General features: G+C 53.9%; 1 protein-coding gene across 1 annotated transcript in view; it reads left to right on the top strand.

The window, feature by feature from the left end:
• Nucleotides 1-27676, top strand: part of CACNA1A (calcium voltage-gated channel subunit alpha1 A) — a gene marked incomplete at its 3' end in the record, with an annotated part of 264971 nt that overhangs the window by 230171 nt on the left and 7124 nt on the right. Inside the window, exons 33-41 of the mRNA XM_080715384.1 lie at nucleotides 5165-5281; nucleotides 5535-5600; nucleotides 5745-5860; nucleotides 8040-8190; nucleotides 9206-9333; nucleotides 10658-10754; nucleotides 14275-14380; nucleotides 25052-25159; nucleotides 25268-25368. Coding sequence (XP_080571510.1) covers nucleotides 5165-5281; nucleotides 5535-5600; nucleotides 5745-5860; nucleotides 8040-8190; nucleotides 9206-9333; nucleotides 10658-10754; nucleotides 14275-14380; nucleotides 25052-25159; nucleotides 25268-25368 — 990 coding nt within the window. The remainder of the gene's footprint in view (nucleotides 1-5164; nucleotides 5282-5534; nucleotides 5601-5744; nucleotides 5861-8039; nucleotides 8191-9205; nucleotides 9334-10657; nucleotides 10755-14274; nucleotides 14381-25051; nucleotides 25160-25267; nucleotides 25369-27676) is intronic.

The following is a 27676-nucleotide window of genomic DNA, read 5'->3' as shown; positions in this document are numbered from 1 at the left end:
ACCAATAATAACTGTGTTTCTTGTCTTGTCTCTTTTCATGCCCGCTGTTTAAACTGTATATCGGCACAACGCCGTCTGAAAAACTCATCCAATCAAAATGCACTATGAAACCCATTTGTCCATCCATGACGTGGTCTATGTGTCCATGCACCAATGACTTCTCTCCCAACCCACCGCCACCACCCCCACTCCCCGCCCGGGAACCGAAACCCATTGGTCTTTTTGGCACTGGTTACCAATAATCTAAAAACAAAAACAAACAAAAAACACGCTGAACTCGCCTCCCCAACTGCCCCCGCCCGCCCGCTCCCCTCCATCTTCAACATCTGCATCTAGAATCCGGTTGGTGTTACTTCTTTCTGAAGTCTAAATACCTTACATTAACTGTGAACGCATCCTCTCGCACCCGCGTCTGCGTTGCATGACACACCTGGCTTTCCGGCAGGGGTGCTGGCCGCGCTCCCCTCCCCTCGTCTGTCTCCCCACCCCCAGCCCCGCCTCCCCTCTCCAGGCCCCTCTCCCCGCCCCGGTTCCTTTGATCAGGTTCTAGATTGTTAAGGGTTTCTGTGGTCTGAGGGGTTTGCATCTTCTGCAGAAAAAAAGGGAGGGTTTCGCCGTGTGGCGCTACGACCCCCGACGCCAGGGCTCCGGCTTCCTCCCTCACGCACACCCGCCACTCACTCACTCTCACGCTGAGGGCCCGCGCACCCGCTGCCCACTCGCCTGGCCCTCCAGCCCTCTTTCTTCCCTCCCAGGAGCTCTTTGGCCTTCATCAAGAAGGACCTTAGCACGCCTGGCCCCACGGAGGCGGCCTCGGGCTGGCCACCGGGGACCAGAATGGCCAGAGGCCTCGTGGGGTTTTATTTCTTAATGGTCTCACTAAATTGCTGAGGCTGTCCTCAAACCTGTGACCCTCCTGCCTCAGCTCCAAGTAGTGGGAAGCTGGGCTGTCACACCTGGCTCCGGAGCCTGGATCCACAGGTGTGTTCATGCTGCACACCCAAGCAGAGCACACACGCGATCATTGCACACGCGATCATTGCACACGCGATCATTGCACACCCGTCCACACACAGCAGTCACTGGGCAGTCACAGCTTGTCCTCTCCTCTCACTGTCTCCACTTCTCACTGTCTGCCCCCCCCTCTCTTTGAGTCTCACATACACTTCCTGCCTCTTTTTTCTTTATTTTTTCTTTTTTTTTTCTTGCAGTACTGGGGATGGAACCCAGGGCCATTCTAACTCCGAGCTGCACCCCCAGCCCTACTTTTTATTCTTTATTTTGAAACGGTCTCACTGAGTTGCAAAGGGCCTCACTGAGTAGCTGAGGCTGGCCAAAAACCGCAATCCTCCTGTCTCAGCCTCCCAAATGCTGGGATGACATGTGTGCCCACCGCGCCCGGCTTGTTTTTATTTTTGAAACAGGTCTCACTAGGTTGCTGAGGGTCTCACTGCCTGCTGAGGCTGCCCTTGAATCTGCCATCTTCCTGACTCGGCCTCCCAAGTACTGGGATTACAGGCGTGCACCACACCTGGCTTCACTGGCTCTTGTGCACACATGCGTGGGCTCTCTCCCTCCCTCTCCCTTTCTCTCTCTCTCATTCACACACACACACACACACACACACACACACACACACACACACACACGCTTCCTCTCCTCTGCATCCACCCTGTGGATCCATGCCCCAACCCAGCACACCTTAATCTCCCCCACAATTCTCTGTTCCTTTCAGAGTTTTCCTTTGGTGAAACCCACCCGCCTCTGCCTTTCCTCAGATGGGCCCTTCCAGGTCCCCAATGGCGCCTTGGCTCCAAGACTCCCATGCTGGCAACCCCACACACTCGGGCCGCAGCCACCTCACGAGCCCTAGGGAGCCCATGGCGTGCTGCGCAGAAGCCCCCTCCCATATCTCATTCGCTCTGCAGTGAGGTGGGGGAGGTGGGCATTGGTCCAGGAGCTCCTGGACTCTACTCAAAATGTGGCCCCCCAAAGTGCAGAGGGGAGAGGAGCACACACAAAGGCCCCGGGGTGGGCAGAGTGCGCAGGGCCCAGGGCCTGCAAGTGAGGGGTTGTGGCTGGAACAGAGGCGGGGGACTCAGACAGCGAAAGAAGGCAGAGGGGCCTTCGGTGTGGGGCCTGGCACTGTCCTGGGCGCCAGGAGGGTCTGGGAAGGCTGGCAGCCCAGGCATTGTGGTTGGAAGTGTGAGTCCCGGAGCGGCCTGGCTGCGGAGACGATGGGCCGTGCTGGAGTGGGTACCAGGACTCCCCGTGAGAGGAGACAGCGGGGCACTAGAGCGCAGGAGGAGGATGGTCGTGGGGCTGGACACTGGGAGATGGAGGTTAGGGGGTGCCAGGAGAGGCCAGCCTGGGGGAGAGAAGTGTGGGCATGGTGGGTTGGAGGTGCCCTTGGGATGCCCCAGAAATCAGGGAGGCCAGCGGTTGGGGCCTGGAGCTCCCAGGTGAGTTTCGTTGGGAAGAAGGCAGGACTCTCTGGAGCCCTTGAGTGGCTCCCCCGTCCCCGGCACACCGGAGGAGCACCCGGCCCTGAGTGGGCCACTGGGAGAGGAAGGCCACGCCTCCCTGCCTCCCACCCCAGCTGGGAAGCGCAGGGCCGGAGCTAGGAAGAGGGGGCCCCTCAGAAGCCCTGTGGGTGCTCCGTTGGCAGAGACCCAGGAAGCGATGAGGGCTGTCAGGCCCCTTGCCCCACCAGCCGATCCCCCATTTCCACCCAACCTCCCTCCTGTGTGTCCTCCTCCCCCCCACCCCCGATCCAAGAAAGGCAGCATGCTCTGCACGTCTCCCGCCAGATCCCCTGCTTCTGCATGGCAGCAGGCTCCGCAAGCCCGAGGCTGCTGCAGGGCCCGCCTGTCCCTGCATGCTACGAGTCTCCATGTTATGATCTGCCCCATGGAAGGGATGGCTTGTACTCTGGGGGTGTATGGGAGGGGGCTGGAGACACCTGGGCCATCGGCCCTGTCCCCAGGTTGGAGCTGGGTGGCCAGGCAAGGCTGGGGTCAGGTCAGCAGGGCACTCTGTTAACCAAGCTGGGGTTGGGGCGCGGACATTCTCACTACAGTTGGGCCCAGTGTGGTCTGGGTAGGTCCCCCCCTTCCCCATCCCTGAGGCCAAACAATGTCTCAAAAACACATCCTACACATTACAAGCAAACCCAAAGCCAACCCCAGGCGAGCCTCGACCTCCAGGCCCTGCCTCAGCTACCAGGCTAGAGCTAGGGGAAGACACAGGCCCAGGGCTGAGGATCCCGCCCAGAAGCTGCAGTTGAAGTGCCCGTAGAGAGCAGGCATAGTGGCGCCCGCCTGTCATCCCAGTACCTGGGAGACTGAGACAGGAATTGAGGCTACCCTCAGCAACTTGGCAAGACCTTGTTTCAAAATAAAAAATAAAATGGGGCTGGGGGTGTAGCTCAGAGGCAGAACACCCCTGGGTTCAATCCTTAGCACCACACACACACACACACACACACACACCAAAAAAAAATCTAATAATAATAATAAAATGCTCAGAGAATCTGTTGCCCAAACTGGGACCCATTGGAAATTGGGAAAGATGCCGTGAGCGCCGGGGCAGCCTGGATGGTCACCCTGTGCCATCTGAGGATGAGGTCAGGCAGTGTTAAGTCTTGCCACGTGGTCTGTGTCCAGGGCTCCTACAAGTCCCACAGACCAGAGTCGGGTTGAGACAGGCGACCCTCTTACCCATGCACCTCCAGCCTGCTGGGTGCTGGTCAGTAATGGAAGAATCCCATGTCTTTCCCAGGCAGGGGTCTCAAACACAAATGCCTCTGGAGGCCAAGTAGAGGCCAGGACACCGGGAGACCAGGTGCCATTTCTAGAATGAGGGAGCCTTGTTGGACTGGAGGCCACTGACCTGCTTGCCCAAGGGACAGCCAGGAGAGGCCCTGGAGTGCAGGAAAACCAAATCAGTACACAGAACCATTTTGGAAACAATGGCCACTATTTTTCATTTTTAAAAAGAGACACTGCTCTGGACCCAGTAGATTGCTTCACTGGCCAAATCGGGTCCATGTGGGTTCCTCACCTCCCACCCAGTCCCCCCCCCAAGCCTCAGGACAGTCATGTAAGACCTTCAGGCCATGACCACCCTTTCCAGCTGGCCCCCAGCTCTACTTGTTCTAGTTTGTGGGAGGAAATAGAGGCAGGGGCCACCCAGGGAGGTCCTGGGGGCAGGGACGACCCCACCTCCCGGCCCCCAGCACTGCCCCTCGGTGGACCCGGGTTGATTCCGAGCTCACCCCCACGCGGGAGCTGAGTCGTTCCTGCTTCCCGCAGGCCCGTCCCGAGAGCACTCCACCCAGCCCCAGAAGCTGAGAAGCCATCCCTGAGAGGGGGGAGATGGGCCCCAAATGCATCTTCTCCGACTCAGCGGGCAGCGAGGACTCACCCTGCAGCGAACAGCCCCAGCTCCCTCCCGTCCTCCCCATTCCCGCTCGCCAAGGGGGTAAGACAAGATGCTCTTCTGCTTCTCCCCACTGGCTCCAGCCGCTGCTCCTCTTGGCCGTGGGGTGAGGTCAGGGCGGGCAGGAGCGGGTGGGCGAGCTCAGCAGGGCAGGGCGCCCGGTGAGTCCCGTGACAGATGCATTTCTGGCCCGGCGTAACATGCCCTCGCACGTCCACCAGGCCTGAGCGCTGGCGCCCCGCCCGCCCGCCCGTGTCTGTGCCGCGTACACGTGTGCTGGGTTCCGCACCTTGACCCGCTTGTGTCCTTGTCTCAGTGCATTTGGTTGTTGGGAGAAACAAAAACCATCTCGATTTTTTTCCTGATTGGATGATTCGGATATATTTTCTTTTCCTTGTTCTTTTGTTATTTCCTCCCTGCCCTGTTCCTCCGTCCTCCTTCCCTTTCTCTCCTGTTCCCATCGCGGTGGGGCTGGCAGGGAGGGCGTATGCTTTTGAGTTGATGCCTCTTCCTTCCCTCCTTCCCTCTCCCCGACTTCCTCCCTTTTTTCGAGTTTTTCCTCCGCACCATTGCATTAATAGTGCTTTCTCTCCTCTCCCTCTTTATTTGGGGTCTGGCTTGCTTTTTTCCTGATGGTTGGCTTCCTGTCGGGGTCTCTGTGAGTGGTGACGCTCTGAGCGCCGTGGGGCGGGTGGATGGTCACCCCTCTCCCCTGTCTCCCCAGAATAACTTCATCAACCTCAGCTTCCTCCGCCTTTTCCGGGCCGCCCGTCTCATCAAACTCCTCCGTCAGGGCTACACCATCCGCATCCTTCTCTGGACCTTCGTGCAGTCGTTCAAGGTGAGCCCCACCCCTCCGCTCCCCCCCCCCGGGCCGAGGACGGACTCCCGAGTCCTGCGCCTCTGTGGGCCAGCACCGCCGAGGACGTCATCTGCCCGGCTCGTGCCTCGCTCCCCGCCCCTGGTGTGTCGCAGCGCCCCCCAGGCCTCGTCCCAGAGCCCCCCAAATGGACCCTGGCGCGGAGCACTGGGCGCGGGAGCGGCCAGGGTGTGGTTGAGGGCCCAGCACGTCCTCATCGCCTTCCTTCCCCCAGGCCCTGCCATATGTGTGTTTGCTGATCGCCATGCTCTTCTTCATCTACGCCATCATAGGGATGCAGGTGAGTGCCGGCGCCCTTGGGTGCCTTCCTCGGAAGGGCCTCGCCTCTCTGCGGGGCTGGGAAGTGGGGCCCAAAGCCGAGAGGCAATCAGAGGCTCCTGGGCGCGGAGGCATGGCTGACCCCGGCCACCCTCCTTTGCTCCAGGTGTTTGGCAACATCGGCATCGACATGGAAGACGAGGACAGCGACGAGGACGAGTTCCAAATCACAGAACACAACAACTTCCGGACCTTCTTCCAGGCCCTCATGCTTCTCTTCCGGTGAGAGGGGGCGTGGCTTCGCCCTCCGCCCGGCGGTGGGCGTGTCTGCGGCCTGCTCTTCCGGTGGGGGCGTGCCCACATCCTGCTCTCGGGAGGGGGCGTGTCCAATGAAGTTCCTCAAAGTGGAATCCTTTCCTCCTGGGCAGGTGATGTTTAGAATAGGGTTGTGGGGCGCCAGGATCTTGGAAGAGAAGCAGCTGGAGGCCCCGGGACAGAAGCAGGGAAGGCGTTTTCCAGGCATTATCTCATTGAATCCTCCTGGCCGCCTTGTGAAATGGGGAGTCTTGTCCTGACAGATGAGGAAACTGAGGCTTGGTTCTTGGGTTCTTTGTGTGTGTGTGTGTGTGTGTGTGTGTGTGTGTGTGTGTGTGTGTGTGTGTGTGTGGTACTTGGGACTGAACCCAGGGGCATTCTACCTCTGAGCTCCACCCATTGGGGGTGGAACCCAGAGGCTTTCTACCTCCGGGCTATACTCCCAGACCCATTTTTTATACTTTATTTGGAAACAGGGTCTCACTGAGTTGCTGAGAGCCTCACTAAATAGCTGAGGCTGGCTTCGAACCCGTGCGATCCTCCTGTCTCAGCCTCCCAAGCGCAGGGATTACAAGCATGCGCCACCACGCCCGGCTTTTAATTCTTAATTTTAAAACAGGAGCTCACTAAGTTGCAAATGGCCTCACAAGTTGCTGAGGCTGGCAGCGAACCTCCTGTGTCAGCCTCCCAAGTACTGGGATTACAAGCATGTACCACCCTGCCAGCTTGGTTCTTGGGTTCTTAATCCTAGCTGAATGTAAGAATCCCTTCATGCATGATGGCACACGCTTGCAATCCCAGTACTTAGGAGGCTGAGACAGGAGGATCACAGATTCGAGGACATCCTCAGCAAGTAGTGAGCCTCTCATCAACCTAGAAAGACCCTGTTTCAAAATAAAGAATAAAATAATAAAATAGGCCTGGGGACATAACTCAGAAGTACAATGCCTCTGGGCTCAATCCTCAGTACCACACACACACAAAAGTTCCTTCATTCCCTCAGTGGAGCAGCAGTGGTATGTCAGGCACTACTGGGGCACAGAGGGAATGCAGCAGAGGACAAGGGAAAACATCCTGTCCCTATGACAAAGACAACCGAGGAGCCGGGCGCGGCGGTGCACGCTTGTCATCCCAGCATTCGGGAGGCTGAGACAGGAGGATCCGGGTTTGCGGCCAGCCTCAGCTACTTAGTGAGGCCCTCCGCAACTCAGTGAGACCTTGTTTCAAAATAAAAAGAATAAAAAATAAGGCTGGGCTGTAGCTCGGAGGTAGAATGTCCCTGGGTTCCATCCCCACTATCGCAAAAAAAAAATAATAATAATAATAATACAGTTGATAAAGTAATTAAACAGGAGTCTAGAGGGGGATAAAATTGAAGGTCGAGAGGGGCCCAGGATGGTGGTACAAGCCTGTAATGCCAGCTGCTTGGGAGGCTGAGACAGGAGGATCTCAAGTTTAAGACCAGCTTGGGCAACTTAGCAAAATCCTGTCTGAAAAAGGAGGGGTATCTCAGTGGTTAGAGCACTTGGCTGGCATGTGGGAGGCCCTGGGTTCAGTCCTCAGTACTAAGAGAAAAAGGGAGGAAGAGAAATGTATGAGGTTCCTAGAATGAGGGAATTTGTAGAGACAGAAAATAAAACCATGACCATGAATGCCAGGGTGCGGGGGAGAAGAGACTAGGAAGTTACTTAGGCATGATGTAACCCCAGTCCTTGAGAGACTGAGACGGGAGGATCAGAGGTTCAAAGCCAACCATGGCAAGTTAGCGAGGCCCTCCACAACTTAGTACAACCCTGTTGCCAAATAAGAAATAAAATTGGGATTGGAGGTAGCATGTCTTTGGGTCCAGTCCCTACTACCAAAATAAATAAATAAATAAATAAATAAATAAGATTTGGAAGGGCTGGGAGTATAGCTCTGAGGTAGAACACCCATGGGTTCAATTCCCAGTACCACACAAGAAAAAGAGGATCAACCTGGGACTGAAATCTGTGCCTGCCCAGCTCCAGAGGCCTGGAGCGCCAGCGGCAGTGCCCCCTCCCTGGGAGGCCCAGGCCGGCAGTGCTCCCTCCCTGGGAGGCCCAGGCCGGCAGTGCTCCCTCCCTGGGAGGCCCAGGCCTCACGCCTCCTCCCCGCCTGTCCCCAGGAGCGCCACCGGGGAAGCCTGGCACAACATCATGCTGTCCTGCCTCAGCGGGAAGCCGTGTGACAAGAACTCGGGCATCCTCACTGCGGACTGTGGCAATGAGTTTGCTTATTTCTACTTTGTCTCCTTCATCTTCCTCTGCTCGTTTCTGGTGAGTCCGTGGACATGGATGCCCCTCCCCCAGCCCTGGCTCCCACTCACAGGAGGGAATTTGGTGACCAAAGCCTTGCTCCTCCCTCCAACGCCGCTCCGAGCCAGCCTGGGGCTGGGGAGCCCGTTTCTCAGCCGTGGTAATAGGGACACTTGGAGCAGCCCTGGTGCTGGAGGATGTCACGCGGCACCCCCGGCCTCCACCTGCCAGATGCTGGCAGCACACGCCCATGCTCACGCTAGTTTTCTCCTGCCGTAACAAAATGCCCAAGGAAATCGGCTTAACATGGGAAAGAGGGTGGGTGTGGTGGCACACGGCTGTGATCCCGGTGCAGGAGGAGTTCAGGATCAAGGCCCTCTGCTACTTAATGAGACCCTGTTTCCAAATAAAGAATAAAATAGGGCTCAGGATGTAGTTTAGAGGTAGAACACCCCTAGGCCAATCCCCAGTACAAAACAACAAAAATAATGTTAAAGACAGCCGTGGGGGTGCTCGCCTACAATCCCAGGACTTGGGAGGCTGAGACTGAAGGATTGCGGGTTCAAGGTCAACCTTGGCAATTTAGCAAGACTGTTTAAAGAAAAAAATATTTTTTTTAAGGGCTAGAAGTGTAACTCAGAATGCTCCCGGATTCAACTCCCAGTACCAAAAAAAAAAAAAAGCCCACTTTGGTCTTCTAAGGGGCAGGTGTGGGAGGATCCAGGGTGGTGGTCCCTTGATGTGGACCCATTTCATACAGTCCCCCCACTCCGACTCTGTCTCTTCCCAGCTCCGTCAGTCTTTGCCTCCATCTGTCTCTCTTCCTGTCTCCCCCGGATCTCGCCGTCTCTCGGCCTCCTTGTGTCTTCCCCGTACCCCACCCACCCATCTTTTTCTGTCCTCCTCCCTCTCTTCCCATCTTTCTCCCGCGCCCGCTTGCCCCGCGTCTGTATGGAGTGCGGTAGAGTGCTTCTGCAGTACTTTGCTGCTCCAACACTCTGCCTCCTGCTCCCTTTCGTTCCGGGGGCCCTGACAGATGCTAAACCTCTTCGTTGCTGTCATCATGGACAACTTCGAGTACCTCACCCGAGACTCCTCCATCCTGGGCCCCCACCACCTGGATGAGTACGTGCGTGTTTGGGCCGAGTACGACCCTGCAGCTTGGTAAGGAGTCCTGCGCCATCTTCCGGTCCTGTTGCCCCCACCCCTGGGAGCTGGGCCGAGGGCTGGGTGAGGCCAGGCGCTGGGCGTCGGTTCCCCGGCAGGGATTTAGGTCCTAGCAGGGATCTCACAGGGCCCGGTCCAGAGGAAGGAATGAGGATTAGACCCTCACACACCCCTGGACCTACTAGAAAATGAGGGAGAAAGTCGACAATGAGGAATTTTAGCCTCCTGCCTCTTCCTCGAGGCCCCCAGATGTTAAAGACAGCCAGGCAGGACCCGGGGAGGACGCTGAAGATGGCTAGCCTGGACTCTTCTGGGGGTGCGGGGAGCGAGGTTCGCCCAGCCTTCTGCAGATGAGGTTGGCTGCAAGATCAGAGTGGCAGAAAACACTGCAAAATTTAGACCAGGTGGTCCCACAGGCCAGGGGAAGACAGAGGCCCCAGGAGCCTTACAGCTTCCTGACCCTGAGGAGAGAGAGCTCTGGCACCTCCCCGGGCAGCGCAGTGCCCCCTCCTGGGCGTGGGCCCCGGTTTCAGGGCTCAGCTCCACCCCTGCCTGGGGATTAAGCGTCTTGCTCAGCACCAAGCCCTGGAAGGACGTTTCAAGCACCCTCCATGGCCTGGGCCCCTACCTTCCTCCAGTCTCAGCCCTGGATGGGAGGCTTCTGGAAGAAGATGTGAGGTCTTTTTGCCACTCCTACAGCACAGACAAACCCTCCACGAGACCCAGAGGCTGGGTGGCTCTTGACTAATTCCTAACTCCTGCTCTTTTGATTTTAGGTTACAGCAGTTGGATACTGACCCCCTCTTCTCTATTCCACTAGCCCCCTCACACACACACACACACACACACACACACACACACACACACACAATGTAGCCCATATAGACTGTGCGGGAGGCAGATGTAGAGAGAGCCACAGGGATGTAGCAGTCAGGATAGATCAAGTTCAGCTGTCCTAACAAATAGTCCCTGCATCTCAAAGCCTTCAACCAACAAACTTTTTTTTTTTTTTTACACTCAACAGAGGGGCCTTATGGCTCCTAGTTACTCAAGACCCAGGCTCATGGAGTAGCTGCTATCCACGGGGAGGTACCCCTAGTCCAGAACTCCCAGCACACCCCAAACGAAACCCTCTGCTCCCCAGGGTCTGCAAGTGTACAGGAATGTTATCGGGGACTTTTATACGTCCTAAGTCTCTGCCGCTCCTTCAAACCAGGAGGTCCCCAGCCTCTGATATCATGACCTGGCTGCATGCTTGGGGACCCGGTATGATCGCAGCCTGACCCCGTGCCTCCACTAACCCCCTTTCTTCTCCTTTCAGCGGTCGGATTCATTATAAGGATATGTACAGTTTATTGCGAGTAATATCTCCCCCTCTCGGCTTAGGCAAGAAATGTCCTCATAGGGTTGCTTGCAAGGTTTGATTTTCACTAAAACCTGCTAGCATCCATGGAATGAGTGTGGCTTGGGGTTCTTTAATATATATATTTCATATATATATATATATCAATTAAAAATAGAGCCATCTCTCTCTCTTGCATTAAACTAGAAAACTCTCTTAGCCAACAGAATGCAGCCACACAGAGTTGATGAAGCGTGGAACACACTTCTCTGTTCCCTTCAGCCATCTCTGCTTGCTCATAGCTGAAGCTGCCCATCCTGGGGTCTCAACCGCACCCCAAATCAGAGATATCCCCAGGGGATCATAACTCTGCATCACCCCTCCACCACCGCCTCCACTCTGCCCCCTCTGCCCCCCACCCCGCAGTCCTGGCTCCTCCCACCCAGGCCCCCTCAGAGACCAGCCTCAGCCAAACCAGAGAAGCCAAACCTGGCAGAAGTCCAGGCAGCTCCAGGCCTCCCGGCACAGCCACCCCCTTTCTCAGCGTTCCCCCCAGAACCCCAAGTTGAATCTGACGAGTCTCTTTTCTCTCTCTTCTCTCTCCCCCTGCTTGTGAGCAGTGAAATAATCATTTTTAATTGCCTTTTCTTCCATTTTTTCCCTCCTCTTTTTCATTTATTTGAAATATCTATTTTATTGTTCTCTGCATCTTTCTCTCTCTATTTTTCGGCTCATGTGATTTTTTTGTTTTGGTTTTTTGGTTTTTTATTTTTCTTCTTCTGTTTCTCCCCCACGTCCCCCCACCCTCCTTTGGTTCTCTGTCCCCACCCGCTCCTCCTTTTCTCGTTTTCGGTGCTGCCAGGGGCCGCATGCCTTACCCGGACATGTATCAGATGTTGAGACACATGTCTCCGCCCCTGGGTCTGGGGAAGAAGTGTCCGGCCAGAGTGGCTTACCAGGTAGTCTATCTTTGCCACCACCGATGTCCACGCACTGGGGATTTTTCGGTCCTGAACAGAAACGCCCAGCCGGGTCTCTTTTTCCAGCGCTCTTCTTTTTCTTCTTCTTTTTTTCCTTTTTTCTTTTTCCTTTTCTCCTTGAGTACTTGAGTCATGACCATCCCTTGACTCTCAGCAGCAGATGTGTCCGTCCTTTCTGATAAGTGTCTACGTGTTTGAGACTCCATTATGGCCGACACGCCGCGGGCGGGGGAGGGAGCACCCACATCCCCTGGCAGCCACTCGGGTCCCCTGGGGCACCAAACTGGACACAAACACACTTCCCCAGAGTGGCGGGGGGCAGGGAGAGTTGTGGTAGCACCTCTGCCCGCCCAGAGCGGGCCCCCACGTCCACGCCAGAGCAGGCCCCTGGGTGGGGAACTTAGCCCTGGAAGAGGGCCAAGCCCTGCTCCAGCTTTTGAACCCTGAGTCCCAGCCCCCCCCCCCTGGTGCACACTCCTGAGGCTGATCCCTGACTCAGGGCCTTGGGGGAATCTGGTACCTCCCGAGGGGTCCTCACAGCCTCCCCTCTACCTCCCCTCCCCCGTCCCCACCAGTCCCTAAGCCACCCATTCCCCAAGACACCCCAACCAGCCTCTCCATTGTTCCAGAGTGGGCAGGCGGGCCGCAGCTGGACCCCTGGACGGTGGTGCACTAATGCAGGCCATGCACGCTGCCTTGGCGGGGCCTGGGGTGGGCAGGCACCTTGGCCGACCGGGGCGGGGGCTGCATGCGGCCGAGGGAGACAGGGGCTGCTGCCCCTCCAGACCGCTGTCCTGGAATCTCCTTCCGCGCCCAAGGACAGATGCTCTGTTCCCTCGACTCTTCCCGCAGGAGGTCGGGGAAGGCCTGTCAGTCGACTCCCCCCCCCCATTACTCCAGGGTCCTGTTTGTTTCCACACACCTGGGTCTCCCGCGTGCTCACCCTCCCTGTTCCTCCCCATCCCGTGTCCCCCAGCCTCAGTCTCCTCCCTCACACCTACCCTCCTGACCTCCCAGCCTCCTGTGACCTCCCTGTCAAGGGTCAAGGTCAGGGAGGAGGGGACCTGCCAGCACCTTACACCTGTTCCTTCCCTCTCAAGTTCCTGCTTATTTATTTAAGCACTGGGAAATGATCCCAGGTCTACCGCTGAGCTACTCCCCCAGCTCTATTTTGTTTTTTACTTTGAAACAGGGTCTCACTAAGTGGCCAAATCCGTCCACGAACTCGCAACCCTCCAGTCTCAGCCTCCCAAGTTCAAAGATTACAGGTGTGCACCACCACACCCAGCATTTTAAAAAACTGTATGTGGAACCCAGGAGAGCTCTGCCACAGAGCAGCACGCTCAGCCCTTTTCGTTTTCTTATTTTGAGTAGGATCTTGCTAACATGCCGGCCTCCGGGCTCTGATCCTACAGTCTTGGCCTTCAGAGTAGCTGTGCTTACCCCCCTTGCGTCGCCGCACCCAACGTGCAAGCTCGAGGTTTCCCCTCACCCTTTCTCTGGGTCTCTGCTTAGCGGAGCGTACCCTTCTCCCTCCACAAGGCAAACCAATTTGAAAAGGCACCTTTTCCACAGAACACTTGGCCGGAAAAGTGATTGTAATCCACTGCTGTGGTGAGCAGGAGACACTTTTCTGCTGTCCAGGGGAGAGCTGTCATAGTAAATACGCAAGGCCTCGATTCCCAAGCCGGGAGCCCTTTGTGTAGGACCTGCAGAGCTGCACTGCCCTGTCCCATTTCCTGCCTCCCTCCCACCCCTTCCCCGCTTCAGCCCTACTCTTGCTTCCATCTCCCCTCCCGTCTCCCACTGTCTCCTGTCAGCGTGTATCTGAGCCCCCTGGTGAACCCCAAACTTGCCCTTGAGCCCACCTACCCACCCAGCTCCCCGCCACCTCCTCCCGGGCTGGTGCACACCAGCCTGGAAGCCCCTCCCACACCACCAAGCACGGGGACAGAGCCCCTGCCTGGGAGGCAGGGAATGTTATGTTCCCTGGGCCAGGGGAACACTTCCTGACCCCTCCCCCTGCTACCGCACAGAGCCGAGATCCGGACACACCCTGAGATACACTTCCCACGAGCTATGAATGAGTCTCTAGGTTCCGTCTGCATGCGCTCCTGTCTGTGCGTCCTGTGTCCTGGGCTCTGCATGTGTGGAGGGCCTGCCCCGCCTGCGGGGGGCCGCCTGCCTGCGCTGCTTCTCGAGGAATGAGGTGCTCCGGGCCCTCGTGCCCGTCTGGCCCGGCGGGGGCGGGGCGGGGCGGCGGCTGTGGCCCTGGACCTCTCTGCCTGGTTGCTGCACGCGCTACTGGAATCTGGCTCCTGCTCCTTCTCTTTGGGTCACAATTGGGACGGAGACATCCGAAAGAACTCTGGGGGAGGCAGGGATGGGGCCAGGGGAGGCGGGTGTGGTGTTTATAATCCCAGTACTTGGGAGGCTGAGGCCAGAGGTACTGGCCACTCAGAGAAATTTGGCGCTGGGACCAATAACCAGAGTGGGCGGCCGCTGCCCCTGCCTTCCAGAGTTCTTCCTGGGGCTCCCTGAGGAGGGTGGGCAGGCTCACGCGGAACCCAGGGGGCAGGGGCCCAGAGTGACCTCCCTCACCCGGGTTTCCTATAGAGGCTCCTGCGGATGGACCTGCCGGTGGCCGACGACAACACCGTCCACTTCAATTCTACTCTCATGGCTTTGATCCGCACGGCCCTGGACATCAAGATCGCCAAGGGTAAGGGCAGAACTGGAGCAGAGAGGGTATGACCCTCCCAGACCTGCTCCCACACCTACGGATTCATTCCATAAACATCACGTCCTCCCAAGCACAGGATCTGGCCCGCTTGCACTTCCAGTAAGGGGGCCCCACCTTTCTCTAGGTTGTGAGGTGAGTCCTGTGCTAGGGAGAAGGGGCCCTGGGCTGGCAGAGGAACCAGCAAGTACAAAGGCCCTGCAGAGCTGGAAGCAGTGATGGGAGCTTGTAATCCCATCACTTGGGAGGCTGAGAAAGGAGGATTGCAGGTTCGCAGCCAGCCTCATTTACTTAGTAAGGCTCTCTGCAACTTAGTGAGACCCTGTCTCAAAATATAAGAATAAACAGAGCGTGGTGGCGCACTCTTGTAATCCCAGAATTTGGGAGGCTGATTCAGAAGGATCACGGTTCACGGACAGCCTCAGCTCCTTAGTGAGGCCCTCCGCAATTTAGTGAGATCCTGTTTCAAAATAAGCCGGGCGTGGTGGTGCACGCTTGTAATCCCCGCGCTTGGGAGGCTGAGACAGGAGGATAGTGCAGGTTCGAAGCCAGCCTCAGCTGGCTTAAGAGACCCTGTCTCCAAATAAAATATAAAATAGGTCTGAGAGTGTAGCCCAGAGGTAGAGGGCCCCTGGGTTCCATCCCCAGTACCACCAAAAAAATAAAAATAAAAAATAATTAAAGAATAAGCCGGGCATGGTGGTGACACTTGTAATCCCAGCATTTGGGAGGCTGAGACCAGAGGATCTGGGTTCGCGGACAGCCTCAGCTACTTAGGCCCTCCGCAACTTAGTGAGATCCTGTTTCAAAATAAAGAATAAAAAATAGGGCAGGGGTTGTAGCTCGGAGGTTGAGTGCCCCTGGGTTCCATCCCCAGACCCACAAAAAAAAAAAAAAAAAAAAGAAGAAGAAGAAAGAAAAGAAAGAATAAAAAATAGGGCTGGGCTTGGAGATAGAACATCCCTGGGTTCCATCCCCAGTGCCACAAAAATAAATAAATAAATAAATAAATAAATAAATAAATAAATAAATAAATAAATTCAGGCTGGGTGTGTGGCTCCGAGGTAGAAGGTCCCTGGGTTCAATCCCCAGTACCAAAAAATAAATAAGAGAATAAAAAAGCAAGGGATGTAGCTGAGCATGGTGGCGGCACAGGCTTGTAATCCCAGTACTTGGGGGCCCAAGACAGAAGGATCCGGATTTGCAGCCAGCCTCAGCTATTAGTGAAGCTCTCCACAACTTAGTAAGATGCCGTTTCAAAATAAAGAATAAAAAATCAGGCTGGGGGTATAGCTCAGAGGTAGAACACCCTGGGTTCAACCTTATCCCCGCACACACAAAAGAAGCCCTTGCAGTGCGGTGATGGGGGAGCAGGAAGCGGGAGGCTGCCGGAGCCTGCTGGCCCGTGGCTCTCGGTGAGCAGGTGCCTTCCAAGGGTCTGGAGCAGAGGAAGCACTAATCCAGTCCACCCTCGACAGGCTCCCTCCTGGGAGGGCTGAGTGGGAAGAGGCCATGTGCATTCATTCAATTTGGGGGTGGGAGGTACTGGGGATTGAACCCAGGGGTGCTCTACCACTGAGCCATATCCCTAGCCCTTTTTTATTTATTTTATTTTATTTTTGCAGGCCTGGGGATGGAACCCAGGGGCATTCGACCTCCGAGCTACACCCCTTTCCCCATTTTTTAGTCTTTATTTTGAGACAGAGTCTCACTAAGTTGCAGAGGGCCTCGCTAAATAGCTGAGGCTGTCCAAGAACCACGATCCGATCCTCCCGTCTCAGCTTCCTGCATGCTGGGATTACAAGCGTGCGCCACCACGCCCGGCTCCTTTTTATTTTGAGACAGGGTTGCCCAGGCTGGCTGCAGATCTGTGACCCTCCTGCTTCGGCTTCCCAAGTACACTTGTAATCCCAGTATTTAGGAAGCTGAAACAGGAGGGTCACAGGATCAAAGCCAGCCTCAGCAACTGAGTGAGGCCCTCTGCAACTTAGATCCTGTTTCAAAATAAAAAAAAATAAAATAGGGCTATAGCTATATATGTGGATATAGCTCACAGGTAGAACGCCCTGAGTTCAATCCCCAGTACCACAAAAAATAAAAGAAAGAGCTGGGTGCGGTGGCACACGGCTATAATTCCTTTGCTTGGGAGGCTGAGACAAAAGGCTCAAAGGTTGGAAACCATTCTCAGCAACTCAGCGAGACCGTGTTTCAAAATAAAAAAAAAAAAAAAAAAGCCGGGCGTGGTGGCGCACGCTTGTAATCCCAGCATTCGGGAGGCTGAGACCGGAGGATCGCGGTTCACAGCCAGCCTCGGCTACTTAGTGAGGCCCCCCCTGCAACTCAGTGAGACCCGGTTTCAAAATACAGAATAAAAAATAGGGCAGGGGGTGTAGCTCGGAGGTCAAATGCCCCTGGGTTCCATCCCCAGACCCGCAAAAAAAATAAAAAATTAAAATAAATTAAAAATTAAAAAATTAAAAGGCAGGGGTATAGCTCAGAGGTAGAATGCCCCTGGGTTCAATCTCCTGTACAATAAATAAGTAAAATAAGTAAATAAGTGGGGCCGTTATCTCATAGGTAGATAAGCTGTTAGCTTATTTAGGTCCCAGGCAGCTCTGCCATTTCATCGACGATGGCTTCATGGTGGGAATGCATGGAAAGGGACAGACCAGTGGACAGACCAGAAGCCACGGAAGAGCCAGGATTTCTTTCTTACAACCCTCGCTTGAGAACTAACCGGGGTTTCCTAGATCAACCTCCTCACACCCAGGCCTAAGGAGCCCAACCAGCCCGGCCTCTTTTTTTTTTTTTGGTACTGAAGATGGTACCCAGGTGCATTCTACCTCTAAGCTACACCATCAGACTTTTTCTTTTCTTTTCTTTTCTTTTTTAATATGGAACGCTTAGCCAAGTGTGGTGGCTCTCACTTGTAATCCCAGGGCTTGGGAGGCCGAGACAGGAGGATAGCACAGGTTCGAAGCCAACCTCAGCTACTTAGTGAGGCTCTCAGCAACTTAGTGAGACCCTGTTTCCAAATAAAATAGAAAATAGGTCTGGGAGTATAGCCTGGAGGTAGAAAGCCTCTGGGTTCCATCCCCAGTACCACAAAAATAAATAAATATGGAACGCTTAGCCGGGCATGGTGGCACATGCTTGTAATCCCAGCATTCGGGAGGCTGAGACCAGGGGATCACCGTTCGCAAACAGGCTCCCCTACTTAGTGAGGGCACTCCGCAACTTAGTGAGACCCTGTTTCAAATTAAAGAATAAAAACTAGGGCAAGGGGGTGTAGCTCGAAGGTCAAATGCCTCCGGGTTCCATCCCCAGACCCGCAATCAATCAATCAATCAATCAATTTGGAACGCCTTATGAATTTGCGTGTCATCCTTGCGCAGGGGCCGTGCTAATCTTCTCTGATCGTTCCAATTTTCGTATATGTGCTGAAGAAGCGAGCACTTTCTTTTTTATTTTGAAACAGGGTCTCACTAAACTGCTAAGGGTGTTGCTAAGTTGCTGAGACTGGCCACAAAATTCCAATCCTCCTGTCTCAGCCTCCCAAGTACTGGGATCACAGTTGTTCCCACTGCGCCCACTTTCTCCCAAGCTCTCCCAGGCGCTGGCAGATTTCTGTTTGTTAGAGCTATGGGGCTGAGATGCTGCCTCCCCTGACCCCACCCTGGTGCAGGAGCTGGAACCCAGGGCCTCCTGCCCGCGGAGAGCCTGACCCCCGCTTTCCTAGAAGTTCACTCTCTACACACTGGGCTCCCCTTGCTGCGGGGGGCGGGGGGGTGGTGGATTAACTGTGCTTATCTTCAGATTCTCAGGTCTCATGCTCTCTCTCTCTCTCTCTCTCTCTCACACACACACACACACACACACTCACACACACACACACTCACTCTCTCTCTCACACCCCCACCCCTTCTGCCTCTGTCTCACTCTCTTCACATCTGTGTCTAGCACAGAAGAATCTAGGGGAAGTCCTTCTCTCTTTATGCCTCTTTTTCTTTTTTGCTTTTTTTTTTTTTTTTTTTTTTTTGTGGGACCCAGAGGCTTTCTACCTCCGGGCTATACTCCCAGACCTATTTTTGGAAACAGAGTCTCACTAAGTTGCTGAGAGCCTCACTAAGTAGCCGAGGCTGGCTTCGAACCTGCGCCATCCTCCCGTCTCAGCCTCCCAAGCGCGGGGATCACCAGCGTGCGCCACCACGCCCGGCTTTTATGCCTCTTTTTCTTCTAGAGGTTTCTCAATCCCTGAAGCCTCCTTTTAAGAGACTCCGGCTGCTGCACCCCCTTCTGCCCCTCCCCTCTGGCCGATGCCTCCTCCAGACACTGAGGGCAGAGCCTGCCGCCTGCCTGAACTAAGTAAACCACAGGAAGAATCCAGCCCTGCGCTGACCTCCGCTGAGAGCTCACGGAGGGCTGCGGAAGCACCGTCCCTAGTGCCCTAGTGGTGTGCACAGCAGCCAGGAGAGGAGAGGAGAGGAGAGGAGAGGAGAGGAGAGGAGAGGAGAGGAGAGGAGAGGAGAGGAGAGGAGAGGAGAGGAGAGGAGAGGAGAGGGGCCCCAAGCCCACAGGACACAGCTTTCTCCCTGAACCCTTCCCACCACCCTGGTGCACCCCCGTTGCAGGGGGCCTCAGCTTCCCAAACCAAGGGTGCCTTTTACCTTGTCTTTGAAAGGGCCCCAATCTACCATGCATGGGAGGCCGAGACAGGATCTCAGGTTCGAAACCAGCCTCAGCAACCTAGCGAGACCCTGTTTCAAGAAATAATAATAGAGCCGGGCGTGGTGGCGCACGCTTGTAATCCCAGCACTTGGGAGGCTGAGACAGGAGGATCACGATTCACAACAGACTCAGCTACTGAGTGAGGCCCTCTGCAACTCAGTGGTGAAACCCTATTTCAAAATAAAGAATAAAAAAATAGGGCTGGGGGTGTAACTTGGAATTAGAATGCCCCTGGGCTTCATCCCCAGTACTGCAAAAGAAAAGAAAAGAAAAAAAAGAAAAGAAAAGAAAAGAAATAATAATAGGATTTAGAAGCAGGGTACTGCGGCTCGCAGTGGTAGTTCCAGTATTCGGGAGGCTGAGACCAGAGGATCGCAGTTTCAGAGCCAGCCGCAGCTACTTAGTGAGGCCCTCTGCAACTTAGTGAGACTCTATTTCAAAATAAAGGATAAAAAGAAACAGGACTAGGAAGTGTAGCTCAGAGGTAGAATGCCCCCTAGGTTCAATCCCTATGCCAATAATAATTATTATTAATAATAATAATAATTAATAATAATAATAATGGTAGGAGTAGGAGTAGGAGTGGGATGTGGTGGTGCACACTGGTAACCCCAGTATTTGGGCGGCTGAAACAGGAGGATTGTAAGTTTGCAGCCAGCCTCAGCAACATAGTGAGGCTCTCAGCAACTTAGTGAGATCCTATTTCAAAATAAAAAATGAGAGCCGGGCGTGGTGGTGCACGTGTGTAATCCCAGCATTCAGGAGGCTAAGACTGGAGGATCGCGGTTCACAGACAGCCTCAGCTACTTAGTGAGGCCCTCTGCAACTTAATGAGAACCTGTCTCAAAGAATAAAAAATAGGGCAGGGGGTATAGCTCGGAGGTTGAATACCCCTGGGTTCCATCCCCAGACCCGCAAAAAATAAATAAATAAATAAATAAATAAATAAATAAATAAATAAAATTAAAAAATGAAATAGGGCTGGGGATGTAGCTCAGAGGCAGAATGCCCCTGGGTTCCACCCCCATGACTACACACACACACACACACACACACACAAATAATAATAAGACTAAGAAAGTAACTCAGTGGTAAAGTGCTTGCCCAGGATGCCTGAGGCCCTGGGTTTAAATTCCCAGTACTGCCACCAAAAAAAAAAAAAAAAAAAAAAAGGCAGCTAAGCATAGTGTCGCATGCTTATAATCCCAGTAGGAGGTTGAGACAAGAGGATCACAGGTTCGAGGACAACCTCTGCAAGTAGTGAGCTCTCATTAACCTAGCAAGACCATTTCCTTTTTTTTTTTTTTTTTTTTTTTTGCGGTACTGAGTACACCCCCAGCCCTACTTACTTACTTACTTACTTACTTACTTGTTTTATCATACTGGGAATGGAACCCAGGGGCATTCTACCACCGAGCTACACACCCATCCATCCCTATTTTTTATTCTTTTTGTGTGTGTGTGGTCCTGGGGGTGGAACCCAGGGGCTTTTCTACCTCCAGGCTCTACTCACAGACTTATTTTATACTTTATTTGGCAAGAGGGTCTCACTAAGTTGCTGAGAGCCTCACTAAGTAGCCGAGGCTGGCTTCGAACCTGTGCGATCCTCCTGTCTCAGCCTCCTAAATGCTGGGATTACAAGAGTGCGTCACCACGCCCGGCATATTCTTGACTTTGAAATAGGGTCTCACTGAATTGCAGAGGACCTCACTAAGTAGCTGAGGCTGGCCGCAAATGGCAATCCTCCTGTCTCAGCCTCCTGAATGCTGGGATGACAAGCGTGCGCCACCACACCTGGCATATTCTTTATTTTTTATTTATTTATTTTTTTGGTGGTACTAGGGTTCCTGGAAGCCCTTCTACCTCCAGGCTACACTCCCAGGCATATTTTTATATTTTTATTTGGAAACAGGGTCTCTTAAGCCAGCGAGGCTGGCTCCGAACCAGCGCGATCCTTCTGTCTCCGCCTCCCAAGCGTGGGGCTTACAAGCGTGCGCCACCGCGCCCGGCGTTCTATTCTTTATTTTGAAACAGGGGCTCACTTAAGTTGTAGAGGGCCTCACAAGTTGCTGAGGCTGTCCACAAATCTGCAAGCCCCCTAAGTACTGAGATTACAAGCGTGCGCCACCACACCCGGCTTATTCTTTATTTTGAAACAGGGTCTTGCTAAGTTGCAGAGGGCCTCACTAAGTAGCTGAGGCTGGCTGTGAACCTGGGATCCTCCTGCCTCGGCTTCCTAAGTCCTGGGATTACAAGTGTGCACCACCACGCCCGGCAAGACCTTTTTTCATAGTAAAAATAAAAGGGCTGGGAGGTAGCTCAGAGGTAGGATGCCCCCGGGTTCAACCCCCAGTGCAAAACAATATGAAGGAAGGAAGGAGGGGAATTAAGAAAGAAAGGGCTCAACCTGCGCAAAGCCCTCGGGCCAAGCCAGGTGGTCCCTCTGGATCTTCATGCCACCAGGCTTGAGGAAGCACCCTGTCATCCCAGTACTTGGGAGGCTGAGAAAGGAGGATCGCAGCTTTGAGGCCAGCCTCAGCAACAAAAGGCCATTGTCCTGCCCTTCTTCCTCCCAAACACCAGGGGAGGCAGAACCAGCTCTGTCAATATATACTCTAGAACAACCCAGAAGGTTCTGGGGTGGCCCTCGTGAGAGAGAAGAGCTTTGACTTGCAAGGATTCCTGGCACATTGCATTAGCCTGAAGCTGGAGGCCATGTTGGCCGTGGCTCACTGACAGGACATTTATTGACGCCGACTGTGTGCGCGACCCTGCCCCTGGCACTTGGGATAGATCAGGGAATGACCAACCTCCAGCCTGTCCTTGCGGGGCGCAGGGGAGACGGGCAGAGTGAAGACAGTAAGTAAGTAGACAGTGGGCCAGGCAGACTCAGGGGTGAAGTGTTTGCTTTGCATGTACAGGCCCTGGGTTTGATTCCCAGCATCACCAAAGAAAAAGAAAAAGAAAAAAGTAACCAGGCATGGTGGCACAGCTGTGATCCCAGTACTTGGGAGACCGCCCGAAGGATCATAGGTTTGTGGCCAGACTCAGCAGTTTAGTGAGGACCTCCGCAATTTAATGAGACCTTGTTGCAAATTTTAAAAAAGGGGGCACCGGGCGTGGTGGTGCACTCTTGTAATCCCCGCGCTTGGGAGGCTGTGACAGGAGGATCGCACAGGTTCGAAGCCAGCCTCAGCTACTTAGTGAGGCTCTCAGCAACTTAGTGAGACCCTGTTTCCAAATAAAATATAAAATAGGTCTGGGAGTATAGCCCCTATGTAGAAAAGCCCCTGGGTTCCACCCCTAGTACCACCAAAAATAAATAAATAAATTAATTAATTAACTATATTAAAATTAAAAAGGGGGGCTGGGGGTTTAGCTCAGTGGTAGAAGAGGTAGAATGACCCTGGGTTCAATCCCGAGTACCAAAAAAAATAAAAATAAAAAATATAACTGGGCAGCCGGGCGTGGTGGGCACGCTTGTAATCCCCACGCTTGGGAGGCAGAGACAGGAGGATCGCGCTGGTTCGGAGCCAGCCTCGGCTACTTAGTGAGGCTCTCAGCAACTTAGTGAGACCCTGTTTCCAAATAAAATAAAAATAGGTCTGGGATTATAGTCCAGAGGTGGAAAGCCTCTGGGTTCCACCTCCAGTACCACGAAAGAAAGAAAGGAAAGAAAGAAAGAAAGAAAGAAAGAAAGAAAGAAAGAAAGAAAGAAAGACACCAGAATGCAATAGCAGGGACTCAACCTTGATGACCTTATTTAATTCTAGTCACCTTCAAAAGGTTCCACCTCTAAACAGCAGTGTGTGTGTGTGTGTGTGTGTGTGTGTGTGTACACTAGGCTGTGTGTGTACTGGCTAAGTTGCTGAGGTTGTACTCGAACCCGCAATGTTCCTGTCTCAGCCTCTCAGGTCCTGGGATTGCAGGCACGCACCCCCATGCCCGGCAAGTTTCCACTCTTAATATGTCACAATGAGGACTAAATTCCCACACGAGTTTCATAGTGGAACGTCATGTTCAGACCATAGCAGTCATAGTAGTCCTGCAGTTGGGTCTGGTGGTGCACATCCGTAATCCCAGCTACTTAAGAGTCTGAGGCAGGAGGATCACAAGTTCAAGGCTAGCCTCGGCAATTTAGTGAGACCCTGTCTCAAAATAAAAATAATAATAGCCGGCCGTGGTGGCGCACGCTTGTAATCCAGCATTTGGGAGGCTGAGACCGGAGGATCACGGTTCGCAGACAGCCTCGGCTTCTTAGTGAGGCCCTCCACAACTCAGTGAGACCCTGTTTCAAAATAAAGACTAAAAATAAGGCAGGGTATGTGGCTCGGAGGTCAAATGCCCCTGGGTTCCATCCCCAGACCCACAAAAAAAAAAAAATCAAAATAATAATAATTTTTTAAAAAGATTTTTTTGATCGTAATACACTTGAAATCCTAGTACTTGAGAGAGTTAGACAGGAGGATCATGGGTTCGCAGCTAGCCTCAGCTACTTAGTGAGGCCCTCTGAAATAAATAAATAAATAGGTTTTGGTTTTGTTTTGGTATAGGAGTTTGAAGCCCAGGGGCATTCTACCTCCAAGCTCCACCCCAGCCTATTTTATTTTGTTATTTTATTTATTTATTTATTTATTTACTTATGGTGGTACTGGGGTTCCTGGAAACCCTTCTACCTCCAGGCTACACTCCCAGACCTATGTTTTTATATTTTTATTTGGAAACAGGGTCTCCTAAGCCAGCGCGCGCGGCTGACTTCGAACCTGCGCGATCCTCCTGTCTCCGCCTCCCAAGCGCGGGGATGACAAGCGTGCGCCACCACGCCCGGCTTTAAATTTTTATTTTACAACAAGATCTCGCTAAGTTGTCGACTGCCTCACTGAGCCGCTGAGGCTGTCTTTGAACCTGCGACCCTCCTATCTCAGCCTCCCAAGTACTGGGATTATAGTACCTGGCATGTGCCACCACACCTGACTGCACTAAGTTTCAAAGGGCTGGGATGTGGCTCGGTGGCAGGGCATTCCTGAGGTCAGCCCCACAGTCATCACCATCCTAGGGCCCGCTGGGCATGTGGTGCCCACCTGAAATCCCAGCACTTGGGTGGCTGAGACAGGAGGAGCACTGTTTTGAGAACACATGGTAACTTAGCAAAACTTTCATTCTTCCTCTCTTTTGGTGTGTGTGTGGTACTGGGGATTGAACCCAGGGGCATTCTACCTCCGAGCTATATCCCTAGCTCTATTTATATTGTTTGTTTGTTTATTTATTTATTTATTTATTTATTGCGGGTCTGGGGATGGAACCCAGAGGAATTTGACCTCCGAGCTACACCCCCTGCCCAATTTTTTATTCTTTATTTTGAAACCGGGTCTCACTGAGTTGCAGAGGGCCTCACTAAGTAGCTGAGGCTGTCCGCGAACCGCGATCCTCCGGTCTCAGCCTCCCTGATTACAAGCGTGCGCCACCACGCCCGGCTTCTATTTTTATTTTATTTTATTTTTATTTTGAAACAGGGTCTCAGTAGGTTAATGAGTCTCCCCTGAATAACTCGCTGAGGCTGTCCTCGAGCCTGTGATCCTTCTGTCTCAGCCTCCCAAATCCTAGGATTATAGGAATGTACTACCAGGCCTGGTTGCAAGATCCTGTTTCAAAGGAAAACATAAAATAGGGCTCTGGGTGTAGCTTAGTGGTAGAGCGCCCTGGATTCAATCCCCAGTCCCAGAAAATTAAAAAAAAAAAAAATTAAAAAAAAGGGAGCGATGATTGGGCCCCTGGCTGCTTCACCCAGGCGCTGGACTCCCGCCGCCAAGGCCCGCAGGCTGCGCTGCTGGCGGCCTGGCCACGGTCTCCCCAGGCCCGCCTCGGGGCTGGGTGGGCGCTGCAGACTGGGGTCAGGGGGGGTCGGACCTGGCTGTGCCGTTGCAGGTGGGGCCGACAAGCAGCAAATGGACGCCGAGCTGCGGAAGGAGATGATGGCCATTTGGCCCAACCTGTCCCAAAAGACACTGGACCTGCTGGTCACCCCTCACAAGTGTAAGCGCCGAGCCCGCCGGGCGCGCCCCGGGGTGACGGGAGGGTGGGGGAGGCGCCCCAGGGAGGCGCGGCCGGCTGTGCGCTCAGTGAGCTGCCCTGTGCCCCCAGCCACGGACCTGACGGTGGGAAAGATCTACGCCGCCATGATGATCATGGAATACTACCGCCAAAGCAAGGCCAAGAAGCTGCAGGCCATGCGGGAGGAGCAGGTACGCCCCGCGCTGGTCCAGCCCCGCCAAGCGTGCGGTCCAGCCCATAGCGCCGCCCAGCCTGGACCAGCCCACTGAGCCCATCAGCACTTAGGAAAGGCCTACTGTATGCAGGGCGCTATCCAGGCCCTGGAGCCCAGGTGCAGCTGTGAACAAAGCAGCCCCGATACCTGCCAGGTGGGGAAATGCCAACAGCCACAAATTACTAAAGCCAATATGAGAGCAGATAAGAAGGGAGGGGAGCCGGGCGTGGGGCGCAGCTTGTCATCCCAGCACTCCGGAGGCCCACACCGGAGCATCCGGGTTCCTGGCCAGCCTCAGCTACTTAGTGAGGCCCTGTTTCAAAATCAAGAATAAAAAATAGGGCAGGGGGTGTAGCTCGGAGGTCGAATGCCCCTGGGTTCCACCCTCAGAACTCCCAAAGAAATAAAATAAAATGAAGAATTAAAAAGTAGCCGGGCGTGGTGGCATACGCTTGTGGTCCCCGCGCTTGGGAGGCTGAGACTGGAGGATCGCACAGGTTCGAAGCCAGCCTCAGCTGCTTAGTGAGGCTCTCAGCAACTTAGTGAGACCCTGTTTCCAAATAAAATATAAAATAGGTCTGGGAGTATAGCCCGGAGGTAGAAAGCCTCTGGGTTCCACCTCCAGTACCACCAAACAACAAAAAATAGTCGTCTGGGGCATGCAGCTCAGAGGTAGAACACCCCTGGGTTCCACCCCAGTACCACACACAGAGAAGGAAGAAGGAGGAAGGGGATAGGGGAGGAGGAGGAATGGGAGTGGGACTGGGGCATCACTCGAGGCCGTGATGTCAGGGCCTCCTGGAGGCGGTGACACCTGAGCGAAGGCTTGGAAGAAGGGAGGGGAAAAGCACTCCAGGCAAGGTAGCCGGCAGCGCCAGGGGGGGTTGGGGAACAGCGAGGAGGTCGAGGTGACAGAATAGGAGGAAGGTGGGGGACGAGGGCAGAGCGGCCATGGGGCGGGGCCCTGGAGACTGAGGGGAGGACTCTGAGCAGAGGAGGGAGCCGACCTGGCTCAGGTGCTCACAGCCGCCCTCTGGCGGAATGTGGGAGAACTGACTGCAGGAGGACTGAGCTAGAGACCTGGGAGGAGGGGTAGGTGCTGGTCCCCAGAGGAAATGAGGGGGCCCCACCTGGGTCAAAGTGGGGGGATGGATTCAGAAGGGTCTAGCATTATTGGAGGTGTCAAGAAAGGCTTTGGAGCCGTGTGTTGGGGCACACAACCTGTAATCGCAGTACTTGGGAGACTGCAGCAGAGAATCACAGGTTTGCAGCCAGCCTCAGCTACTTAGGCCCTCAGGAACTTAGTGAGACCCTACTTCAAAATGAAGAATACAAAATGGGCAGAGAGTGTAGCTCGGAGATGAAATGCCCCTGGGTTCCATTCCTAGACCTACCAAAAAAAAAAAAAAAAAAATAGGCTGAGGGTGTAGCTCAGAAATAGAATGCCCCTGGGCTCCATCCCCAAAACCACACACACACACACACACACACACACACACACACACACACACACACGGCACCAGCCGCCAACATGGCGCACACCTGTTATCCCAGTACTTGGGAGGCTGAGACAGGAGAATCATGGGATCGAGGCCATCCTCAGCAACTTAAGGAGACCCCACTTCAAAATAAAAAGGAGCTGAGATGTAGCTCAAACGCAGAATGACCTCGAGTTCAATCCTTAATTTCAGAAGAAGGAGGAGGACCTTGAGCTGGGGTGGCACAAGCCTGTAATCCTAGTACTTGGGAGGATGAGACAGGAGGATTACAGGTTCGCAGCCAACCTCAGCTACTTAGTGAGGCCCTCTGCAACTTAGTGAGACCCTATTTCAAAATAAAGAATAAGAGCTGGGCATGGTGGCACATGCTTGTAATCCCAGCATTTGGGAGGCTGAGACAGGAGGATCACGGTTCGCGGACGAGGCCCTTTGCAACTCAGTGAGACCCTGTTTCCAAATAAAGAATAAAAAATAGGTCTGGGGGTATAGCTTTAAGACAGAATGCCCCTGGGTCTCATACCCAGACCTGCAAAAAAAAATAAAATAAAGAATAAAAAATCGGTCTGGGGTGGTGTAGCTCGGAGGTAGAATGCCCCTGGGTTCCATCCCCAGTACAGCAAAAAATAAATAAAATAAGCCGGGTGTGGTGGCGCACGCCTGTAATCACCACGCTTGGGAGGCTGAGACAGGAGGATCATACAGGTTTGAACCCAGCCTCAGATCAACTTAGTGAGACTCTGTTTCCAAATAAAATATAAAATAGGTCTGGGAGGATAGCCCGGAGAT

This window comes from Muscardinus avellanarius, assembly GCF_963383645.1.
Source record: "Muscardinus avellanarius genome assembly, chromosome: 18".
Lineage (NCBI taxonomy): Eukaryota > Metazoa > Chordata > Mammalia > Rodentia > Gliridae > Muscardinus > Muscardinus avellanarius.
Note: the sequence above shows the minus strand (reverse complement) of the source record. Positions and strands in the feature narration are given on the sequence as shown.